Source organism: Salmo salar, chromosome ssa10 (assembly GCF_905237065.1).
Source record: "Salmo salar chromosome ssa10, Ssal_v3.1, whole genome shotgun sequence".
Taxonomy (NCBI): Eukaryota; Metazoa; Chordata; class Actinopteri; order Salmoniformes; family Salmonidae; genus Salmo; species Salmo salar.
Window position 1 is genome coordinate 87,816,310 of NC_059451.1, and position 23,731 is coordinate 87,840,040.

Here is a 23,731-nt window from a genome sequence, read left to right on the forward strand (position 1 = left end):
GATTTCACTATATGGCCAGCAGGTGGCCAGTACAAGCAGTTTGGTTGTCTGTTTCAGTGAGAAGTTTTCTGCTCCAAAAAGGCAAGTCCATCACAGTTTTAAGTTTTCAATAATAATGATAATAAAAAGAACACCACCACCCATACAGCTGAAATAACCTTCAGTTATATCACCTAGTGGCAAGTCTCAGGAAGTGAATGGTGACTTATTGAGGTATCAGCACTCAAACCAAATATTAATTTACTTAAGATTGTTTCAACAATGCCAACAGAATTACAATTCAACTACATAATTTGTACACTTCCAGTGGAATATATATTCCCATGAAACATTTCATGATAGTATGGAATGATGGCACTATAATAAATGTTTTTCCAGACGACTTCTTCCTGGCCGGCATGGCTACAAGCTCCTCATCAGACTGTGGTCCTAGAGTGTGGAACTGCACCACCATCATCTCCTGAGGAACAACCAAATCCCTTCCACCCCCATGACTTACTTCATTACTCCTTCCACACACTGACATTCTCCACACACTGACATTCTCCGCACAGACCATCAGAAAACCAGCTTCATTACAAATACAGCAGGTCAAAAGTGCATTTAAGTGAGGGGGCTCCCGCAGGAGGATGGCCCCCTTCACCACCTCTGGGGAAATTATTGCATGAAAATAATCAAGTATATACAATACCAGTCAAAAGTTTAGACACACCTACTCATTGAAGGGTTTTTCTTTATTTGACTATTTTCTGCATTGTAGAATAATAGTGAAGACATTAAAACTATGAAATAACCCATATTGAACCATGTAGTAACCAAAAAAAAGTGTTAAACAAATCAAAATATATTTTATATTTGAGGTTCTTCAAAGTAACCATCCTTTGTCTTGATGACATCTTTACACGCTCTTGGCATTCTCTCAACCAGCTTCATGAGGTAGTCACCTGGAATGCATTTCAATTAACAGGTGTTCCTTGTTAAAGGTAATTTGTGGAATTTCTTTCCTTAATGCATTTGAGACAAATCAGTTGTGTTGTGACAAGGTAGGGGTGGTATACAGACGATAGCCTTGGTAAAATACCAAGTCCACATTATGGCAAGAACAGCTCAAACAAGCATAGAGAAATGACAGTCCATCATTACTTTAAGACATGTCAATCAGTCAATCTGGAACATTTCAAGAACTTTGAAAGTTTCATCAAGTACAGTCGCAAAAACCTTCAAGCGCTATGATGAAACTGGCTCTCATGAGGACCACTACAGGAAAGGAAGACCCAGAGTTAGCTCTGCTGCAGAGGATAACTTCATTAGAGTTACCAGCCTCAGAAATTGCAGCCCAAATAAATGCTTCACAGAGTTCAAGTAACAGACACATCTCAACATCAGCTGTTCAGGGGAGACTACGTAAATCAGGCCTTCATGGTCGAATTGCTGCAAAGAAACCACTACTAACAAACACCAATAAGAAAAAGAGACTTGATTGGGCCAAGAAACACGAGCAATGGACATTAGACCAGTGGAAATCTGGCCTTTGGTCTGATGAGTTCAAATGTGAGATTTTTGGTTCCAACCGCTGTGTCTTGGTGTGGGGGTGCTTTGCTGGTGACACTGTCAGTGATTTATTTAGAATTCAAGGCACACTTAACCAGCATGGCTACCACAGCATTCTGCAGCGATATGCCATCCCATCTGGTTTGCACTTAGTGGGACTATCATTTGTTTTTCAACAGGACAATGACCCAACACACCTTGAGGCTGTGTAAAGGCTATTTGACCAAGAAGGAGAGTGATGGAGTGCTGCATCAGATGACCTGGCCTCCACAATCACCCTACCTCAACCCAATTGAGATGGTTTGGGATAGATCGCAGAGTGAAGGAAAAGCATCCAACAAGTGCTCCACACATGTGGGAACTCCTTCAAGACTGTTGGAAAAGCATTCCAGGTGATGGTGGTTGAGAGAATGCCAAGAGTGTGCAAAGCTGTTATCAAGGCTACTTTGAATAATCTTTATTTAACACTTTTTTGGTTACTAAATTACTCCATATATGTTATTTCATAGTTTTGATGTCTTCAGTATTATTCTACAATGTAGAAAATAGTAAAAATAAAGGTAAACCATTGAATGAGTAGGTGTGTCCAAACGTTTGACTGGTACTGTATACATTGAGTGTACAAAACATTAGGAACACCATCCTAATATTGAGTTGCACCCCCTTTTGCCCTCAGAATAGTCTCAATTTGTCAGGGCATGGACTCTACAAGGTGTCAAAAGCATTCCATGTGGACTCCAATGCTTCCCACAGTTGTTTCAAGTTTGCTGGATGTCCTTTGGGTGGTGGACCATTCTTTATACATACAGTAAACTGTTGAAAATGAAAAACGTTGCAGCAGAGTTGCAGTTCTTGACACTCTCAAACCGGTGCACCTGGCACCTACTACCGTACCCCATTCAAAGGCACGTACATCTTTTGTCTTGCCCATTCACCCTCTGAATGGCACACATACACAATCCATGTGTCAATTGTCTCAAGGCTTTCAAAATCATTCTTTAACCTGCCTCCACCCCTTCATCTACACTGATTGAAGTGGATTTAACACGACATCAATAAGGGATCATAGCTTTCACCTGGATTCATCTAGTCAGTCTATGTCATGGAAAGAGCAGGTGTACACTCAGTGTATATGTGGTTAGGGAGCTTGGGAGGGGAGTTTATTGACATTCTCGAGATAGACTGCGCTCTTTTGGTTGAACTTCTTTCAGTATCATGTGCCTATGGGTTTGTGTTTGCACTAAATGTTGTGTGTAGTTCTTATATGTTTTTTATTTTTGAAGTGAGCAATGCTTTGTCCTTTACGAATATCATTCACTTGAATAAGCAGACTTCTCTTTGTGATAATGTTCAGAATTCCTAAAGATTAATTTACAACACATGCCTTTGATATATGCTTTACAAGGCTCTTAAATTAGTTTTGCCAAGATTTTAACTCGCTAAACTGATTACATTTTTTTCTAATGCTGTTCAATCATTCTCCAGGTTTGACTACTTCTACTGTGTGCAGACTTGGGAGAAAACCAGGCAACTTTCTTTGATAAGATTGCTCTCCCCTCACTCTCTCAGGAACATAGAGAATCTCTATGCCAACCAATCTCTGAGGCTGAGGTCTTAGAAGTAATCAGCTCGCTGCAAAGCAGGAAAGCATGGTTATGGGCCCAATTTCTTAGGTGCTGGTCTTACTTGTATGTACATTGAACAAAAATATAAAACGCAGCATACAACAATTTCTAAGATTTTACTAAATTCCAGTTCAAATAAGGAAATCAGTCAATTGAAATAATTTCATGAGGCCCTAATCTATGGATTTCACATGACTGGAAATAGAGATATGCATCTGTTGGTCACAGAGACCTTGAAAAAAAGGTAAGGGCATGGATAAAAAAAACTGTCAGTATCTAGTGTGACCACAATTTGCCAAATGCAGCATTACACATCTCCTTCACACAGAGTTGATCAGGCTGTTGATTGTGGCCTGTGGAATGTTGTCCCACTCCAATGTCTGTGCGAAGTTGCTGGATATTGGCGGAAACTGGAACACGCTGTCTGTCATACACGTCGATCCAGAGCACCCCAAACTGGCACAATGGGTGACATGTCTGGTGAGTATGCAAGCCTTCAAAGAACTGGGACATTTTCAGCTTCCAGGAATTAGGTATAGATCCTTGCAACATGGGGTCATGCACTATCATTTACAACATGGGGTCATGCATAATCATGCTGAAACATGAGGTGATGGTGGCGGATGAATGGCACAATAATGAGCCTGAGAATCTCATCATGGTATCTCTGTGCTTTCAAATTGTCATAAAATGCAAATGTGTTCATTGTCCATAGCTTATGCCTGCCCAGTGACGTGCCCATTACGACGCCGAACTGCAGTCAGGTCAAGACACTGGTGAGGACGATGAGCAGGAAGATGAGCTTCCCAGTTTCTGACAGTTTGTGCAGAAATTCTTAGGTTGTGCAAACCCATAGTTTAATCAGCTGTCAGGGTGGCTCGTCTCTGACCAACCCACAGTTGAAGAAGCCGGTTGTGGAGGTCCTGGGCTGGCGTGGTTACACGTGGTCTGTGGTTGTGAGGCCGATTGGACTTCCTGCCAAATTCTCTAAAATGACGATGGAGACGGCTTATGCTAGAAAAATTAACATTACATTATCTGGCATCAGCTCTGGTGGACATTCCTGCAATCAGCATGCCAATTGCACACTCCCTCAAAACTTGAGACATCTGTGGCATTGTGTTGTGTGACAAAACTGCACATTTTAAAGTGGCCTTTTATTGTCCCCAGCACAAGGTGCACCTGTGTAACGATCATGCTGTTTAATCAGATTCTTGATGTGCCACACCTGTCAGGTGGATGGATTATCTTGGAAAAGGAGAAATGCTCAATAACCGGGATGTAAACAAATTTGTGCACAAAATTTTAGATAAATAAGCTTTTTGTGCGTATGGAAAATTTCAGCTCATGAAACATGGGACCAACACTTTAAATGTTGCATTTATATTTTTGTTCAGTGTACATCCTGACCCGTCTGGGTTGGATATGATCGAACAACAACTTTTAGAAAAGCTGCTTTTGTTGGCAAGGAAATGTATTCTTTGTAAATGGGTTGATAACACGCCACCTACTGTAACAATGTGGTACAGAGAAATATTTAGGATTCTCCCCTTGGAGATGCTGTTGGCAGATCTACACTGTAATGAAAATAGTTTTATTAAAATGTGGAAGCCACATTCCAGGGCAGCTTGGCAATATCTTGTCCAGGGGTTTCAATAGCAGGTTGGCCTATTGCACTGGACCGGTGTCTCCCAGTCCTTGTCCTGGGGGCCTGCACGTTTTTGTTTCTGCCTTAGCACTGACACTTTAGTCAGCCAATCAAAGGTTGGATGAGTTAGTTGGTTGGTGGAGACTGGGTGTATTGGTGCTGGGGCAAGGATGGGGATGCTGTATTGGACAGATGCAATCCTCATATGTAATGTGAGTGTGAGCGGGTCAAATACTCTATATTTTGTTTTCCTGGGTGCATCTCCGACGGCCTGTACTGGTCTGAAACAAAACAATTTTACACGTCTGTGTGTGTGGGATGTTAATGGCTCTGTAACAGTGTGTTGACATTAGCATGACAATCTCAGTATTCTGTTGTAGTGGCATTAGAAGGTCGTGCTGGCCATGCTGCCAGGAGAGAAGAGGTGTGGCGCTCCCTCCTCAACCGGTCTGTGGGCTAACTTCCCCTCCTCATCTGGATGGAACACAGAGAACGTCAATCACACACACGTGTCTCCTTCCTCTCACACATCTTACCCCATTATTCCCTCATTTACTTTTTCCCTCACACAGAAATCCCACTCTCTATGCTCCTGTATCCCTTGATCTCACTCAGTCACCTATAAAACTTGTACTTCTTATCCTTCTACTCACCAAGAGCCAACATAACTTGTTTGCCAGTGTCTCTAAATGAATCCCTACCATCCTACAAATAGAATATCAAACTAAGTTCAGAGTGTGATGTCAACATCCCTCACATCCTTGTCTGATCGACAGAGATAGGCCAGCTGGTCGATGCTTTCTTTGGTCTGCAGAACATAAAAAACATAGATTGGATTGAACAGTCTGACTCCAGATACTAGCAGGGATGCAAACGGGTAAGGTCCAAAAAAGGTGAAACATATTTTTTACGCAGAAACACTTGAAAATCAGTGTAAACTGCATGAAAATGTGCCTGTTTTCAGAGTGGGGTTGTCACAATACCAATATTTTTTATATTATATTTGTAGGATGAGTAGGGATTTATTTCGAGAGAGAAGACTGTGATCTGTTCGCACCTCTCTTTTATAGCCTAATAGGTGATACACTCTGCGTCTGCACACTTTTCATCAGAAAATTGGCGAAAAGTGGCGAGTTTGCCTCCCTGACTAGGGTACGTAGAGGCAAAAAACAGATGGAACAGAAATTGTTGAAGAGGTGTGATTAAGTGGTAAGACTGAGCTGTACATTCACACAAATCTCATGACTGAACATAGTGGCTGTCTGTAACCTGGTAAGACACAGTAGTCAATATGGCACAAATCTCTTAGTCAAGATGGCGCCGATAGACATGGCAGCTTTGCTACTAGCTCTAAAGCAACTTTGCAGTATTTTGTTTCTTTTTGTGTTATATCTTATATTATTATCCCAGAACGTTTTTTGCGTTATTACATACAACCGAAAATAACTTTTGGATATCCGAGCGGTGGTAACTGACCAGCATTCTGACCAGAAATACACATTTCCTGAATTGGATCATTTGTTCGTATCCCCCAAGGCAATTGAACTTATCCCAGAGGCTGCTCCAAGATGCCGCAGGCGGAGAAGAGGTATTCGTGGTGGACTTCTAGTCAGACTCAGGAGGCGTGTACACCATCCACTAATGTTCAATCCCTGGACAATAAAGTAGACAAGCTCAGGGAGAGGATCTCTTTCCATAAGGGATACACTGACACGGGGACTGAGTTCATAAGGAAGTGTACAGGGGATGTTGTTCCCACTGTGACCATTAAAAGCTACCCAAACCAAAAAACGTGGAAAGTTGGCAGCATTCACTCAAAACTGAAAGTGCAAACCACCACATTGCTGCATTGCTGATGTCAACGTTGTGAACAGAGTGCCCCATGGTGGCAGTGGAGTTATGGTACGGGCAGGCATAAGCTACGGACAATGAACACAATTGCATTTTATCGATGGCAATACATTTTTTTTAAAGATATATGTGACCAACATATGCATATCTGTATTCCCAGTCATGTGAAATCAATAGATTAAGGCCTAATGAATTTATTTATATTGACTGATTTCCTTATATGAACTAACTTCTTTAGGAAAGAGCCATAATGTTGCAAACAAACATCATTATGTTGTCATCCAGTCACATTTTCTTTATTTTCCAAGCTATATCACACAATATTTTACATACAGCAGGTTTTTAAAGGACCAAAGAGTTTGTTCTGCTTCGTATTTTATTTTTTGCCATGGAAAAAATATTGCGATACTGGCATCATCACAGCCCTACCATTAATGTGACTCCTGTTCATAGCAAACCAGTGCTCACCTCGGTAACACGTCCCACACGTTAGCTAGATAAATAACAGTTAGATAAATACTACAGTATGAATGATCTTAATTATTTAATTGACTTTGCATTTGTGCTCAGATGAGATTTGTTAAACTGAATGAATATGCTTCTGGTGTTTGTACTGTAGCACTGCCTATCCATCCACCATTTTCCACCATTTCCCAACCAGCACGTTGTTGCCACAACATTGGGAAAGTAATGGAGGGAAAAAAATCAACAGCGTCCTCTGTTTTTGTCATTTTTAGACCAAGGGTCAGATATGTGTTCTTGAGGATTTTTATATTTTGAATAATAATTTCACCCCTGGACAGTTTTTCCCATAAATCTGAAATGCAATGTTTGTCAATACATGCAATGTTTGTCTGAAATGCAATGTAAATCAATACAATGTTTACAGAATGCTGTTTTATGGTTTCTTTGGGACTTCGGTTGCCCGATTATCAATGTGCACCACAAAAGGTGCTGCTGTGTAACTGGGGCAGTATACATAGATGCATTTACAGATCTAACGGCACTAGAAAATAAAAAATCTTAACATGTCAACCTTTCTATATATACTATAATGTGCTAGCTTAAATATCCAAGTTGGCTGTACTTGAAATTTGAGGGAAAAAAGTTGAGTTTACATGGAATGCTCCACCAACCCAATAACTTTTGTTCAAATTGAGCTGAAATTAAAATAATTGTTGTGTTAACTTCAGAATTGCAACTCAAATAGCTGAGTTGATCACACAAAAAGTTAAGTTTGCAAGGGCCGCAAATTAATATACATATTTCCCAGTGTGTCTTTCTGCAAATTGTATTTCACTTATGTTATTCAATTTAATTGTCAGGGACTAGTTTACAATTAAAACAGAGACTGAAATATGATACTTTAAAGCAGGGGTGTCAAACTCATTCCATGGAGGGCCTAGTGTCTGCAGGTTTTTGTTTTTTCCTTTCAATTAAGACCTAGACAACGAGGTGTGGGGAGTTCCTTACTAATTAGTGAACTTAATTCATCAATCAAGTACAAGGGAGGCCGAAAACCTGCAGACACTCTACCCTTTGTGGACTGAGTTTGACACCTGTGCTGTAAGGAGTAGGAAGCATTACTTTTTGCTCACCAATGTAACAACACAGTGTGGTCAAAGACTTAGTAACTTAGTTGTAGTCACGATAAGTACATAGTTATGTTTAGGGGTTATTACATATTTATTAACTTATTTCCGGATAGCTTCTAAACTACCCACAATGCAGAATTTCTCAACGTCATATGGAGGATCTACTCTGTACTACCGAGTTTGTTTGCTAGCTGGGTAGCTAGCACAAGCTGGCTACTGTTAGTCACTAGCCATGCTAGCATGTGATTACATTCCAGATCAAGTGTTGGTGGTGGTGAGCTACAATCCACCAATCACAGGAAGTATGAAGGAGTAGCTTGTGCGGCCATGCAGCGTGCTCTTCACAGACTTTGTGGCTGTGTTATCTAGTGGGAACCCCTTAGCACGAAAGGCTCTGGTGCCTTCTTACCGTGGGCTCAAAACTAAAGAGAAAATCATACCTACTTGCTCTGATTATGTAGGACCTCGTCTGTTCTCAGTTTAGTTTTTTTACAACTTTTCGGTATGTTCTCTGCAAAGTAGGCTATGGGAGTTTTGTAACTTTTTCCACCTTGACTTACAGTAGTGCAAATGCGCTAGCTGACGGACATCTTGAATCTATCTATTTTGGATTATCCTGACTCTCCATCGGCTGGTGAAGTGCCTGCCTCCCCCTGGCTTTGGTAGCGAACTCAGCTTGCACGCTTTTAAGTTTTACCATGGGATGTGCCCCAGACATCAATCTGTAAGTCTCTGCTCTCTCGATGCTTTGATCTGTGGTTATGTTTTAGTTGTGTTAGTTGTGTTCTAGCTGGTCTACAGTGGTTGGGCTCTAGCTTACTGACCAGGCTTATAGCTAGTTAGCTAAATAGCAAAGGTTAGCTGACTGGCTAACATAACTGCATATAGCTAACATTATTTGATAACTGGTTATGCATTCCCAAAACGTTGGTTTACTTTAATGTATCTGTAAGCTATGTGTTGATAGCAACTTGCTGACTCGTGTAGAGCTAATGTAACATTAGGAGGCTGGTAGGGCTAACATTAGCAGGCTAATAGGGCTATCGTTAGCAGGTTAATAGGGTTAGCAACCTTGCAAGTTGATATGGAACATTACATTCATAAAGTATTTGCTTGTAAGTTACCTGAAATTTTTATTGAAACCAGTAGATGCGAGTGCAAACAATTTTAAGTTATACATTTGAAGTTATTTCTGTTCAAGTTTACATTATCGGGAATAGGTTGGCTTGCCGGGTCCTCCATATTACATGAACCTCCGGAAAAAAACATTTTCCAATCACTTTCTTCAGAATTCTGATAGGTTTTATGTAATAACTCGGAAAAAAATACAAGCGAGGTGTAACTTTACTTTGAGGCTTTTGATCTGTATACTAATGCAAATCCATACATTACGTTTATGCTACCTACCATTTAAACCAGATATAGCAAAAAAGTATGTGGAATTGTTAACATGTTCATATGGTTCGTGGTTAGTCAAAACAGATTTAACCAGTCTATTATTTGGATCATAACTGAAATTAGAATATAGTCAAAAGGGACTTTAGGTATGACATTAATATACTTGTCTTAAGGAGAAGTTAGCTTTTTTTTACAATCTTTTTTTACAATTTTTATTATTTTCTCTATGTAACCAGCGATTCACTTCCTCATCCTTGTTGGCTCTGAAAAACATGAACAAATGCTCCCAAAACACCTAAATACATCCTTTAACAAACTAAAACGCTCTGTATAGTGATGCTGGTCTTTAGATTTGATACACATGAAATTATGTCATTCAGAACATTCAATTCATTCTCTATTGTCATAGACTTGGTGGGCACTGTCATCTGTGATCTTTGTGATATGACTTTCTTGAAGCACGTACTGATGAAACTGTCACGTAATATGTTTTTCTCAAAGTCTACAAACGCTCTACATTTATTCACTCTGTGATAGCGTTGGATCCTATATGCTACTTTTATTATTGTCCTGTAAATGGTTCAGTGCCTATAATTTAGGCTGTGTGTAGAATGGGGCATAAAGGAAATTACCTCTACTACTAAATTACTACTAGATTATAGTGATAAGGAAAACAGCATACAAATTTGGCTTGTGTATTCATTTTCCTATAACTAATCAGTATTCCATTATCTTTACATAAAAAAGAGAATACTTCAAAATGAGAAGATCCTACCATGGAAAAGACGACTGGATGGACATAAAGTGGAAAGGAGGGGAAATAACTCACACCATGCAACAGAACACCTTCAGCTGCGGGGTCTTTGTAATGCAGGTTTGATAGTTATATTTTCAATAATGAATGGTTAGCTGTTATGTGACAATTAGGTAAAAAATTATATTTTATTTTTTGGTGTAGATGGCCAAGGAAGTTGCACAGAACATCCCCAACATCCCCTCCCAAATTGATATAGAACCTTCACAAAAATGGAGCAACTACGAAAAGAAATGGCTGAGGATATACTAAAAATGTCTGGTATGTAATGACATTTAATTCAAAGTGAATGTATATTCTTTATTTTTATGTAGTTGTGTCGGACAACCATATGTTCAGTTCATGCCTATGATTTCAGAGTTCAACAAAGCCAACAACTGCTTCATGTGTGCCACTGATAAAGAACCTGGATGTGGCCCAAAGACTGACTGGGTTAGTAACTTTATTTAACATGTTTATAATCTTTTGACAACAGTGACGGCATGTAAGACAATTTATGATATAACACAATGGATGGCTAATTCGTCATTCGTCATACTACATTGATATTTCATATGATTTATAACGTGTTATGCGTTGTTTTGTTTTAGTTCAACAGAGTAAAGAACACAAACTGGAAGTGCAGTCTTTGTTGTTGAAAATGTATGCTATACCCCATCCACACTGAAGAGGCTCTGAAATGTACATCAACCAGGGATAAAGAGAAAGTTAACACTGTGAAATGTTTCATACTTATTTGAAGTTAAGTGTCTGTTGTAAAAGATTAAAGGTCTACAATTTCAGTTTAATTTGTCAATATTACATTTTTATTCATTGATTTACTGGCCACCATTACTGTGGTTACATGTTCAGTATATGTATTGACCAGCAAACCCACTGCAGCCTACCTCACTAGCTCACTCTCCATCCCTGCTTTAGACAATTAATAGCATGACTCTGTACTTTACCCTTTTTCTTTATGGTTGATATTAACGACGAAAGGAGATGTTATCTGTCTCTCTCCTATTGTGTACCGCTGTTAAATGCTGTAGAAAAATAAAAAACAGGGAAAATAAGTAATTATTATGGATAAATATTAAAGAAAGGGTAAACACAACACTGGACTGAACCCCCTAATTGTCAAACTAATATTAATGTACAACAATATAGAAGATACATGACTAGAGGTTATGCAATATGGGTGTACATCCACTGCACACTTCTTAGGTGTGTAATTGACATGACCGAGGAGCTATTGAAATGTAAAACTATGAAAAATGTACATTAAACCGTGTGATTTTACAGTAACTAAACAAGAGTGTTCAATATAGAAGGGTACATTCTGTACCATGTTTGAAGTCAGTAAGTCACATGAGCTATTGAAATTCTAAATTTTGAAAAATTAATGTAAAATCTTGTGAGATGAAAATGGACTAACTGAAGGGTGTGCAATGTGTAGGCCCACTGAGTGGACATTCTGAATCTTGATTGAAGTCATTAGGTCACGTGACCAAGGAGCTATTGAAATGTTACATTTGGTAAAATTCATGTAAAAACGTGTGAGATGAAAATGGACAAACTAAAGGGTGTGCAATATAGAAGGGCAGTCAGTGGACATTCTGAACCTTGTTTGAGTTCACTAGGTCATATTTATTTTATTTGTTTTATTTCACCTTTATTTAACCAGGTAGGCATGTTGAGAACAAGTTCTCATTTACAATTGTGACCTGGCCAAGATAAAGCAAAGCAGTTTGACACATACAACAACACAGAGTTACACATGGAGTAAAACAAACATACAGTCAATAAATACAGTAGAAAAATAAGTCTATATACAATGTGAGCAAATGAGGTGAGATAAGGGAGGTAAAGGCAAAAAAGGCCATGGTGGCAAAGTAAATACAATATAGCAAGTAAAACACTGGAATGGTAGATTTGCAGGGGAAGAAAGTAGAAATAGAAATAATGGGGTGAGCAAAATAAATAAATAAATAAATAAATACAGTAGGGGTGGAGGTAGTTGTATAGGCTAAATTATAGATGGGCTATGTACAGGTGCAGTGATCTGTGAGCTGCTCTGACAGCTGGTGCTTAAGCTAGTGAGGGAGATAAGTGTTTCCAGTTTCAGAGATTTTTGTAGTTCGTTCCAGTCATTGGCAGCAGAGAACTGGAAGGAGAGACGGCCAAAGGAGGAATTGGCTTTGGGGGTGACCAGAGAGATATACCTGCTGGAGCGCGTGCTACAGGTGGGTGCTGCTATGGTGACCAGTGAGCAGAGATAAGGGGGGACTTTACCTAGCAGGGTCTTGTAGATGACCTGGAGCCAGTGGGTTTGGCGACGAGTATGAAGCGAGGGCCAGCCAACGAGAGCGTACAGGTCGCAGTGGTGGGTAGTATATGGGGCTTTGGTGACAAAACGGATGTGATAGACTGTGATAGACTGCATCCAGTTTATTGAGAAGGGTACTGGAGGCTATTTTGTAAATGACATCGCCGAAGTCGAGGATTGGTAGTATGGTCAGTTTTACGAGGGTATGTTTGGCAGCATGAGTGAAGGATGCTTTGTTGCGAAATAGGAAGCCAATTCTAGATTTAACTTTGGATTGGAGATGTTTGATGTGAGTCTGGAAGGAGAGCTTACAGTCCAACCAGACACCTAGGTATTTGTAGTTGTCCACATATTCTAAGTCAGAACCGTCCAGAGTAGTGATGCTGGACGGGTGGGCAGGTGCAGGCAGCGATCGGTTGAAGAGCATGCATTTAGTTTTACTTGTATTTAAGAGCAGTTGGAGGCCACGGAAGGAGAGTTGTATGGCATTGAAGCTCATCTGGAGGGTTGTTAACACAGTGTCCAAAGAAGGGCCAGAAGTATACAGAATGGTGTCATCTGCGTAGAGGTGGATCAGAGACTCACCAGCAGCAAGAGCGACATCATTGATGTATACAGTGAAAAGAGTTGGCCCAAGAATTGAACCCTGTGGCACCCCCATAGAGACTACCAGAGGCCCGGACAACAGGCCATCCGATTTGACACATTGAACTCTATCAGATAAGTAGTTGGTGAACCAGGCAAGGCAATCATTTGAGAAACCAATGAGCTATTGAAATTCAAAAATGAAAATAAATAATTTAAAATAGTGCAAGATGTAAATCGACAAAAAATAAATGTGTGCAATGTGTGTCTATGCCATCAGGTTAGCTAGAACCAGTTTTGAAAGTTTTAGGAGTAGTGGTTATTGAAATTTGAAAAATTTGATTTGTCACTATGTTGACGCTAACTGCTGTTGGTGGACGTAAGGAATACACCCGAATATCCGTCGAATATCCAATCTGAAACTGTTTTTACCTCGGTTACAATCTGCTAGCTAAAACCATATGTTGGTTCCCACCAAATAACACAGCCACGAAGCTACACAAATTAGCTTTTTTGGTATTAATTTAAGGTTGGGGTTAAGCATAAGGTGAGCAGTGTGGTTAAGTTTGGTTTAAAATCAATTGTAGAAATGGGCGGGGTTTAGCCATAATTATGATTTTTGTGGCAGTGTTAACCTTGTATGTTTGTGTGGCTATATTAAGTTTTAATGTGATGTGATTTCCATGGCAAAGTAATCTGAATACATTCCAGGGCCAACCACACATACACACACAGGGCAGGGCACGTCATCGTTGATAAATGATTCTGAAAACCCATTTGTTATTGTTGCAGCATCCTCTATGCTGATTTACTTTTGCCCGTGGCTACTTGCGCTTGTGAACATCGCTTCGGAGGCTGCTAGCCCATCTGCAGTAGCAGCTACATGTATGTAGAGGAGCGATGATGATGCAGGACCTATGAAATGACTAGGCTACTGTCTTTAAATCAAGAATGGTGTTAACCTTTTGATTACCAAATAGATAGGATGCTGGATCTTATTCTGTTTGATATCAGTGCATTGCTTGATAATCTGTTTGTGTAGGCTACATCAGGAGCGTCTGTAGAATATACAATCTCTATAGCCTATATTTGACAGGCAGGTGCTTGCTGCGATGGTTCGGATGATGGAGTCTCAGTGCGAGTATTTCATGTATTTCCCCGCGGTGCCAATATCCGACCTGTCGGACCCGGCCCGTTACAGAACCCTACCCCGGCGCAGTCACCTCTACCTCGGCGAGACGGTCCGCTTCCTCCTGGTGCTCCGGTGCAGGGACGAGTCCAGCGGAGAGACACCGACAGGGCCGGGGATTGGGATAGTGGGAGGCGGGGGAGGTGTTGCTGGGTTCGGCTCGGAGACCCCAAGTGTCCGGGCATGGAGGGAGCTGGCCGGTTCTTTGTGCGCCGTGGCCAGCGTCAGCCCGGGAGAGAGCAGGCACCGGTCGCATCATCTGCACCACGATTACCAGAGCAGCGGGGACGAGGGCACGGAGGAGGCCGAGGATGAGTACGGGGCTCCGGCTTTGACAGGCAGGGTGGATGCGAGATGCCGGGGCTTCAGGGACTGCAGGCCGCTTCTCATCCACAACAGCACGGGGAGTGGGGTTCGGGAGTTCCGCAGGGCGCCGTTGCAGGTATGGAGATCATTATGGGTTATGGAGATCATTATGGGTTATTTGGTATTGTGTGTGTTGTGTAACTTTGGTGTCCTAGATTTTGGTATGAACATTTTTGATAGGAATCTACTTATGTCTTTCTTTCTATATGCCCTTCTAAGGGAATTCATCTCTGTATCTGCCCCTATCGGTCTATTCTGCACTAACCCCTTACCTTAGCTATATTTACTCTGACCTGCTCTCACAAGTCACCTCAGAATGCAAACTGACAGGTTTATTTTACGGATGGCCTCGCATCTCTATTCTGTAATCTGCATCATAACATCAACACCCAGCAGCACCCGCACTGTATATTTGCTGACATACTGGGAACTTTCTTATAAGCCACGTATTTAGTGTCAGTATAGAAATTATTTATAATTCCTAATTCTATGATAGAAACTGACATGACATCATAAGGGGTTGGTTGGTTGGTCAGCCGGGGGTCTTTCCTACTGGCCTGTGGAGATGTGTGATTTCTATGGGCTAGGTAAAGTCCCTTCATTTGAATGAGTGTCATAGAGTTGTAGCTAGCTAGTAAAGTATCAGCAGCAACATCACAGATCACACTAACCAAATCCACTACTGTACTGTTGTCTCATAGGCATAGAGATCAGAAAACATCTACAGTATTTGTGTCTGCCTCTGTCTTTTGTTGACCCTGCGACAATAGTGTGTGTGTGTGTGTGTGTGTGTGTGTGTGTGTGTGTGTGTGTGTGTGTGTGTGTGTGTGTGTGTGTGTGTGTGTGTGTGTGTGTGTGTGTGTGTGTGTGTGTGTGTGTGAGGAGAACAATAGGGACTCCCTGTGTTGTCTCCTAATTTCTGACTGAAGATGGAGGGACTCCCTGTGTTGTCTCCTAATGACTGACTGAAGATGGAGGGACTCCCTGTGTTGTCTCTTAATGACTGACTGAAGATGGAGGGACTCCCTGTGTTGTCTCCTAATGACTGACTGAAGATGGAGGGACTCCCTGTGTTGTCTCTTAATGACTGACTGAAGATGGAGGGACTCTCTGTGTTGTCTCCTAATGACTGACTGAAGATGGAGGGACTCTCTGTGTTGTCTCTTAATGACTGACTGAAGATGGAGGGACTCCCTGTGTTGTCTCTTAATGACTGACTGAAGATGGAGGGACTCTCTGTGTTGTCTCTTAATGACTGACTGAAGATGGAGGGACTCCCTGTGTTGTCTCTTAATGACTGACTGAAGATGGAGGGACTCTCTGTGTTGTCTCTTAATGACTGACTGAAGATGGAGGGACTCCCTGTGTTGTCTCTTAATGACTGACTGAAGATGGAGGGACTCCCTGTGTTGTCTCTTAATGACTGACTGAAGATGGAGGGACTCCCTGTGTTGTCTCCTAATGACTGACTGAAGATGGAGGGACTCCCTGTGTTGTCTCCTAATGACTGACTGAAGATGGAGATGCATTTTGTGTAACAATCACCTCTCTCTGTGACTGCAGTAAATAGAGCATGGGTAATATTCACCCTCTGTCTCTTTCTCTGCCTCTCGTCTTCTTCCATCTCTCCTTTTTTTCCTTTCTTCTGCTCCTTTTTTGTCTTTCTTTTCCCCTCTTACTTCCTCCTCCCTACCTCTCACTCTGCTGTCTGTCTGTCTCTCTCCCTCCCCCTTTCTCCCCCTCACTCCCCCCTCTTTCTCCTCTAGTCTCCATTGGACGAGCCTGTTGTGTTGACTGATGAGGTCATCTTCCCCCTGACCGTGTCATTAGACAAACTTCCCGTCAACACCCTCAAAGTCAAGGTGAGAGGTCAGACTAATTCAGTGTGTCCCAAATGGCACCCTTTTCCTTATGTAGTGCACTACTTTTTATTGCACTATATAGGGAATATTCCATTTGGGATGCAGCCTCAGTGTTCCATTAATACTTCACATTTTGTGTAAAGAAATTGCATTCATACAGTACCTTTGGAAGGCTTGGTTTTAAATCAAGTGTGAAAAGTAAACAATGACAGCTTTTAAGGGGCTCATTATCTGCATATTGTGTGTGTGTCCAGGTGATGGTGACAGTGTGGAAGAGAGAGGCAGAGAAAGCGGAGGTTCAGGAACATGGCTACCTTAGCATCCTACAGCAGCGAGTCCCCACACATACCTTCAGACAAGACCTTAACACCTTCAAAGCACAGGGTACACACACCCACACTTGTCAACACCACACCACATCACTGACAAAGCCATGCTACACTCTCTTTGGTCATATTAGATATGGATATGAATCAGTTATCTATGTTTATTGACTTAATAAAGCATCTCAGATTTAACTCAGCACCCCCTCTCCTCCTCAGTGAGCACCACTCTGACAGTGCTACCACCCCCTACTGTTTGCTGTAAGCAGATGACTGTCTCTGGGAAGCATCTCACTGTGCTCAAAGGTATGAGGGCCAGATGGCCAGTACTGACAACTCATTTGAGAGCCAACACTAGTTCCACTGACACAATAATTGGATTAGATTGATGTTACTTAAACTATTGCCTCCTGACCTTATTTCTCTCTTCTCTCTCTCTCCTATTCCCATTTTAACCCTTTTCTTTCCCCCTCTCTTCTCTTCTCTCCCCACACTTTCCAGTATTAAATGAGTGTTCTCAGGAGGAGGTGACTGTGAGGGACGTCAGGATTCTGCCAAACTTCAATGCCTCCTACCTGCCCATGATGCCAGATGGATCTGTGATGCTTGTCGACAACGTGTGGTATGACTGTGTGGGAAAGGGGGGGGGGTCTGTGTATGCGTGTAACTGTCTTATTTGTGCATTGTGTTGACTGGACAATGTTAGTACCCTACATTGTAAGTTGGTGTCCACACATAGTGTCTTTACTGGTACATCTAATTATTGTCTTCCTCACATCTGTGATGTTATATTTTGTCTATCCTTCCAGCCACCAGTCAGGAGAGGTTGCCATGGAGTCGTTCTGCAGGATGGAGAGTGTAGCCTGTCGACTACCCAGCATGCTCAGCGCCCTGGAGGAATACGACTTCCTGTTCCAGCTGCAGCTCAGCGACATGCCCCAGGACGACTCCAAAGAGGTTTGTGAGTGTGTGAGAAGCCCGTCTTCCCCAATTAAAGTGCCACCACCCGGCTGTGGTGTGTATGTGAATGTTTTTTTTCTGAGTTAAGTTAAAAACTCTACGCAGAAAGCCATTTCTGGTTGCTGAAATTCTAATAGTTTGCCTAATTTGAGTTTGTGACAAAGCAAGTATAGTGTAGAGAATCATTGTACCATCTAAACCACTGTAAAATATATTTTCCATAACCAAAAATATTGTATTTTCAGCTGTCTGAATCTGGTGTACAAAATCTAAAGTAAAATACGCAAAAAAATGTAACTTATGAACATGAAACATAGAACAGATCGACCACTTCTTATAATTGCTTTCAATGAAAATGACAGAACTATAACTCACATTTCTATCTGAATTTGGTCGGTTCCCCAAAAAGTCACTTTTGTCACTTCAGAGTGTGATGTGTCACTATGTGTTTATTCAGGGTCTTGAAGTTCCTCTAGTAGCAGTGCTTCAGTGGTCAACTCCCAAGATGCCCTTCACCAACTGCATCTACACACACTACAGGTGCCACTGAATTGCATGTTTGTTGCATGTGCACAATGTCACTTCACTACTCATCTCTGTCTGGCCTACAACTGTTTATGATGTTGCTACCATCCACCCAGAAACTTCAATTTTCTTAGGTTAGTTTATTAACTCGCCTTCCCTTCCCTTTTCTCTCCTCCATCCATCCCACTTTCCCTCCAGACTGCCCAGTATCCGGTTGGACCGTCCGAGGTTCGTGATGACCGCCAGTAGCCCCAGCACCGTGCAGACCAAGGACCACTTTAGGGTCAGATACACTCTGCTCAACAACCTGCAAGACTTCCTGGCTGTACGTCTGGTCTGGACACCCGAGGGTGAGGGGGGTGTGTGTGGAGGCTCTGGACAGCCGAGGAAGGAAGATTCCTTGACAAATGTACAATCATTGTGACCAATTAGTTTATTAAGTTGTTTTTGCCAATGGGGACGGGTATCTTATTTCTGTGAAGAACAGTTTTCAAGCACCTTACCATTTTCTCAGTTTCTTCTCTCCTTTCTCTACCCCCTTTCCCCTCCTTCACCTCCCCCCTCCAGGTCGTGGGCAGAGTGAGGATGCAGCGTTGGGGGCTGTAGTGTGTCACTCCCCCCTCAGTAACCTGGGCCACTGTCGGAAAGGCTGCACTCTCTCCTTCACTGTCGCATTCCAGATACTCAAGGCAGGACTCTACGAGGTACAATACACACTGGATAGGGATACACTGTGTGTGTGTATGCGCCTATTCGGGTGTGTCTGATGATAAAAAACATTGTATACTGAACAAATATATGAAGTCAACATGTTAAGTGCTGGCCTCATGTGTCATGAGCTGAAATAAAAGATCCCCAAAATTTGACATACGCACAAAAAGCTTATTTTTCAAAATTCTAACTAACAGGTATGTAAACAAATTTGTGCACAAAATAAGCTTTTTGTGCATATGGAACATTTCTGGGATCTTTTATATCAGCTCATGAAACATGGGACAAACACTTTACATGTTGCGTTTTTTATATTTTTGTTCAGTGTAGTAATAATCATTATTATTATCTTATCCTTTCTCCTCTACATCTTTCTCTCTCTATAGCTGAGTCAACATATGAAGCTGAAGCTGCAGTTCACAGCATCTGTCTCCAACCCTCCCCCTGACGCCCGCCCCCTCTCCCGTAAGAACCTAGAGAATCTACAGAGCCTATAGAATGGCATGAAGGACAATCTATACACTATGACATGTTAATGAAGGACAATAGGCTATGATACATTAATGCGTCATTTTTGGAGACACCTTTGAATATGCATATCATTACATATTACATTTAAGTCATTTAGCAGACGCTCTTATCCAGAGCGACTTACAAAATGGTGCATTCACCTTATGATATCCAGTGGAACAACCACTTTACAATAGTGCATCTAAATCTTTTAAGGGGGGGGGGGTTAGAAGGATTACTTTATCCTATCCTAGGTATTCCTTAAAGAGGTGGGGTTTCAGGTGTCTCCGGAAGGTGGTGATTGACTCCGCTGTCCTGGCGTCGTGAGGGAGCTTGTTCCAACATTGGGGTGCCAGAGCAGCGAACAGTTTTGACTGGGCTGAGCGGGAACTGTGCTTCCTCAGAGGTAGGGGGGCCAGCAGGCCAGTGGTGGATGAACGCAGTGCCCTTGTTTGGGTGTAGGGCCTGATCAGAGCCTGAAGGTATGGAGGTGCCGTTCCCTTCACAGCTCCGTAGGCAATCACCATGGTCTTGTAGCGGATGCGAGTTTCAACTGGAAGCCAGTGGAGAGAGCGGAGGAGCGGGGTGACGTGAGAAAACTTGGGAAGGTTGAACACCAGACGGGCTGCGGCGTTCTGGATGAGTTGTAGGGGTTTAATGGCACAGGCAGGGAGCCCAGCCAACAGCGAGTTGCAGTAATCCAGACGGGAGATGACAAGTGCCTGGATTAGGACCTGCGCCGCTTCCTGTGTGAGGCAGGGTCGTACTCTGCGAATGTTGTAGAGCATGAACCTACAGGATCGGGTCACCGCCTTGATGTTAGTGGAGAACGACAGGGTGTTGTCCAGGATCACGCCAAGGTTCTTAGCACTCTGGGAGGAGGACACAAGGGAGTTGTCAACCGTGATGGCGAGATCATGGAACGGGCAGTCCTTCCCCGGGAGGAAGAGCAGCTCCGTCTTGCCGAGGTTCAGCTTGAGCTGGTGATCCGTCATCCACACTGATATGTCTGACAGACATGCAGAGATGCGATTCGCCGCCTGGTTATCAGAAGGGGGAAAGGAGAAGATTAATTGTGTGTCGTCTGCATAGCAATGATAGGAGAGACCATGTGAGGATATGACAGAGCCAAGTGACTTGGTGTATAGCGAGAATAGGAGAGGGCCTAGAACAGAGCCCTGGGGGACACCAGTGGTGAGAGCGCATGGTGCGGAGACAGATTCTCGCCACGCCACCTGGTAGGAGCGACCTGTCAGGTAGGACGCAATCCAAGCGTGGGCCGCGCCGGAGATGCCCAACTCGGAGAGGGTGGAGAGGAGGATCTGATGGTTCACAGTATCAAAGGCAGCAGATAGGTCTAGAAGGATGAGAGCAGAGGAGAGAGAGTTAGCTTTAGCAGTGCGGAGAGCCTCCGTGACACAGAGAAGAGCAGTCTCAGTTGAATGCCCAGTCTTGAAACCTGACTGATTAGGATCAAGAAGGTCATTCTGAGAGAGATAGCAGGAGAGCTGGCCAAGGAAGCATATCGATAATGTTAATCAGAAATTGTGAAAACAACTCGATTTTTCTGTTCTATTTTTTGCTTGTTATGTTGCTAGACTACTATTGCTATTGTATCTGCATAATTCTAAATGTACAGTGCCTTCGTAAAATATTCAGACCCCTTGACTTTTTCCAAATTTTGTTATGTTACAGCCTTATTCTAAAATGATTAAATAAAAAAAATCTCAGCAATCTACACACAATACCCCATAATGACAAAGCGAAATGTTTTTTTGAAATGTTTGCAAATACTTATATAAATGTGATGTTTCTGTTTTTGATTTCTTTTTATAAATGAGCAAAAATGTATAAAAAACAGTTTTTGCTTTGTCATTATGTGGTATTGTGTGTAGATTGATGGGGGGAAACTATTTAATCAATTTTAGAATAAGGCTGTAACCTAACAAAATTTTGAAAAAAGTCGAGGGGTCTGAATTCTTTCCAAAGGCACTGTTGTTTTTATTGTATGTTTAATTTTTTTCCTCAGTAGAGCTCTGAGATAACTTTAATGGAAAGTGCTATACAAATAAATTAAACACATTTTTTACTATTATTATAGTAAATGACAAATCCTTTTTTAACATGAACTGAAGGCAAAGAGCAACTGTGTCTGTTTCTCTAGGTAAGAACAGTCCATCCAGCCCTGCAGTCAGAGACCTACTGGATAGACACCAGGCCAGTCTGGGACGATCACAGAGCTTCTCTCATCAACAACCGTCACGCTCTCACATCATGAGGTTAGCAGGGAGGATGCACACAGTCATTATGTGTCCTCTGTACACTGATTTATTGTGTCACATGCATCTTTAAGCTCATACTGGTGTGTCTGTGTTTCAGGACGGGCAGTGCGATGGAAAGGCGAGCCATCACCCCCCCGGTGGGCTCTCCTGTAGGTCGACCTCTCTACCTGCCCCCCCAGGAGAAAGCTGTGCTGTCATTGGACAAGATCGCCAAGAGGGAGTGCAAAGTCCTGGTGCTGGACCCAATCAGCTAGGAGAGGGAGGGAGATGAGAGGTGAAGAGGGAAGGGAAGATACAAGATGTGGGATGGGGGGGAGGGTGGAGAGAGAATAAGATGAATGGAGGGAGAAGAATGTTGACAATGGTAGATAAGCGAAAGATGCAGATAGAGAACAATGAGTGTGAAGATGAGGGCCTAAGATCTAAACTGAGGATGAGGCAGAAGCCACAGTATTATCGAAATGTAACTGGTTTGATCTGTAACACTCATGCTGCTACTGATGTGTGAACCATAGAAGTAGTTTATTCTATTTCTATGGTCAGAACAACAAACCTGTTGGGGTGTGAAGGGAACCCATGTGAAACCATGTGGCCTGCTGTGAGGTCACAGTGGTCGTTTTGATGACATTAGAACAGACTCCTCTTTGGGTCGAATGAAAAACAAGATGAGAACATTTGTCATTTAGCATTTCTTTATGGTTAGTTCTATCTGGGGTCCTTGGGACGTTCCTACCCTAACCATAACCCCTACCCTTACCGTAAACATAACCCTTACCTAACTCTAATCTTAACTCTCGCCTTAACTGTTATAAATTTAAACGTCAATGGGGTTGACGTCAGAATTGTGATGTCCCAAGGATCCCGTTTAGACTTTTCCCTTGATTAATTCCTTATTTAAAACTATCCCTTTTAAGGAGAAATACTACTGTACAGTTATCTCAAATACTGTATGTTATACTTTGCTAAATGCTGCCAGTTATGCAAGATATACAGAACATTATTGCACTGTACAAACTTCACTGTCCATGATGCCTTTTACAGTGTTCAGCGCTATTTATTTATTATTCTGATCGCTTACTATTTTCTCCCACTCTCTTGGCTCAGTGTCAGTATAGTAATATCAGCAATGTCATACTTTTTAAGCTGCTGCTTGTGAAAGCATGTTTTGATTGTTTTTAAAGACTTTTGTTAATATTGACAGTTTAAAATGCTCAGGCACTTTAATTGAAGTCGCTTTACAGTGAATCAATGCTGCTCCCTGTTGTTGAAACTCTGTGGGATGCATCTCAATAGTCTTAGGGGGTGTGCGCCCATCTCCTTTCCGCCATCTAACTACACTGACATTAAGAAACTGGAAAGGTGGAAGCCAAGTTCTAGTCCGCCTCTCGCTCAGCAAAGATGGAGAAGTAAAGGACAGGATAAGAGAGGAGGCCACTATAGACTATTGAGATGCAGCCGGTATTATTTTCTGCTGCTGTTGTTGATTTCTGGTTTACATTAGGAGAGGAGAGTGAACTACCTGATCGCTGTGTATCGCTGCATCTCATCAAGATCATTAAACCCCATCAGCAGCACTACACTGTGTCATTTTAAACTGAGGCGAGTATGTAGTGCCTTCAAACTCAACT

At 42.1% G+C, this 23,731-nt stretch overlaps 1 protein-coding gene across 1 annotated transcript; it reads left to right on the forward strand.

The window, feature by feature from the left end:
• Positions 1–13,828: 13,828 nt before the first annotated feature.
• Positions 13,829–23,677, forward strand: map11 (microtubule associated protein 11). The gene is made up of 12 exons (XM_045688190.1): positions 13,829–15,006; positions 16,697–16,792; positions 17,047–17,176; positions 17,335–17,421; positions 17,617–17,737; positions 17,925–18,072; positions 18,533–18,615; positions 18,799–18,950; positions 19,168–19,304; positions 19,698–19,776; positions 21,986–22,100; positions 22,201–23,677. The coding sequence occupies exons 1-12, from the start codon at positions 14,488–14,490 to the stop codon at positions 22,355–22,357; spliced, it is 1,824 nt and encodes a 607-aa protein (XP_045544146.1). The 5' UTR covers positions 13,829–14,487; the 3' UTR covers positions 22,358–23,677.
• Positions 23,678–23,731: the final 54 nt, after the last annotated feature.

Excerpts from the sequence above, each read along its gene's own strand:
- map11 (XM_045688190.1), top strand. The coding sequence starts at position 14,488 with ATGGTTCGGATGATGGAGTCTCAGTGCGAGTATTTCATGTATTTCCCC. Across the intron at positions 17,177-17,334 it reads TAACACCTTCAAAGCACAGG|TGAGCACCACTCTGACAGTG; the intron begins GTACACACACCC and ends TCTCCTCCTCAG. Across the intron at positions 17,738-17,924 it reads ATGCTTGTCGACAACGTGTG|CCACCAGTCAGGAGAGGTTG; the intron begins GTATGACTGTGT and ends CTATCCTTCCAG.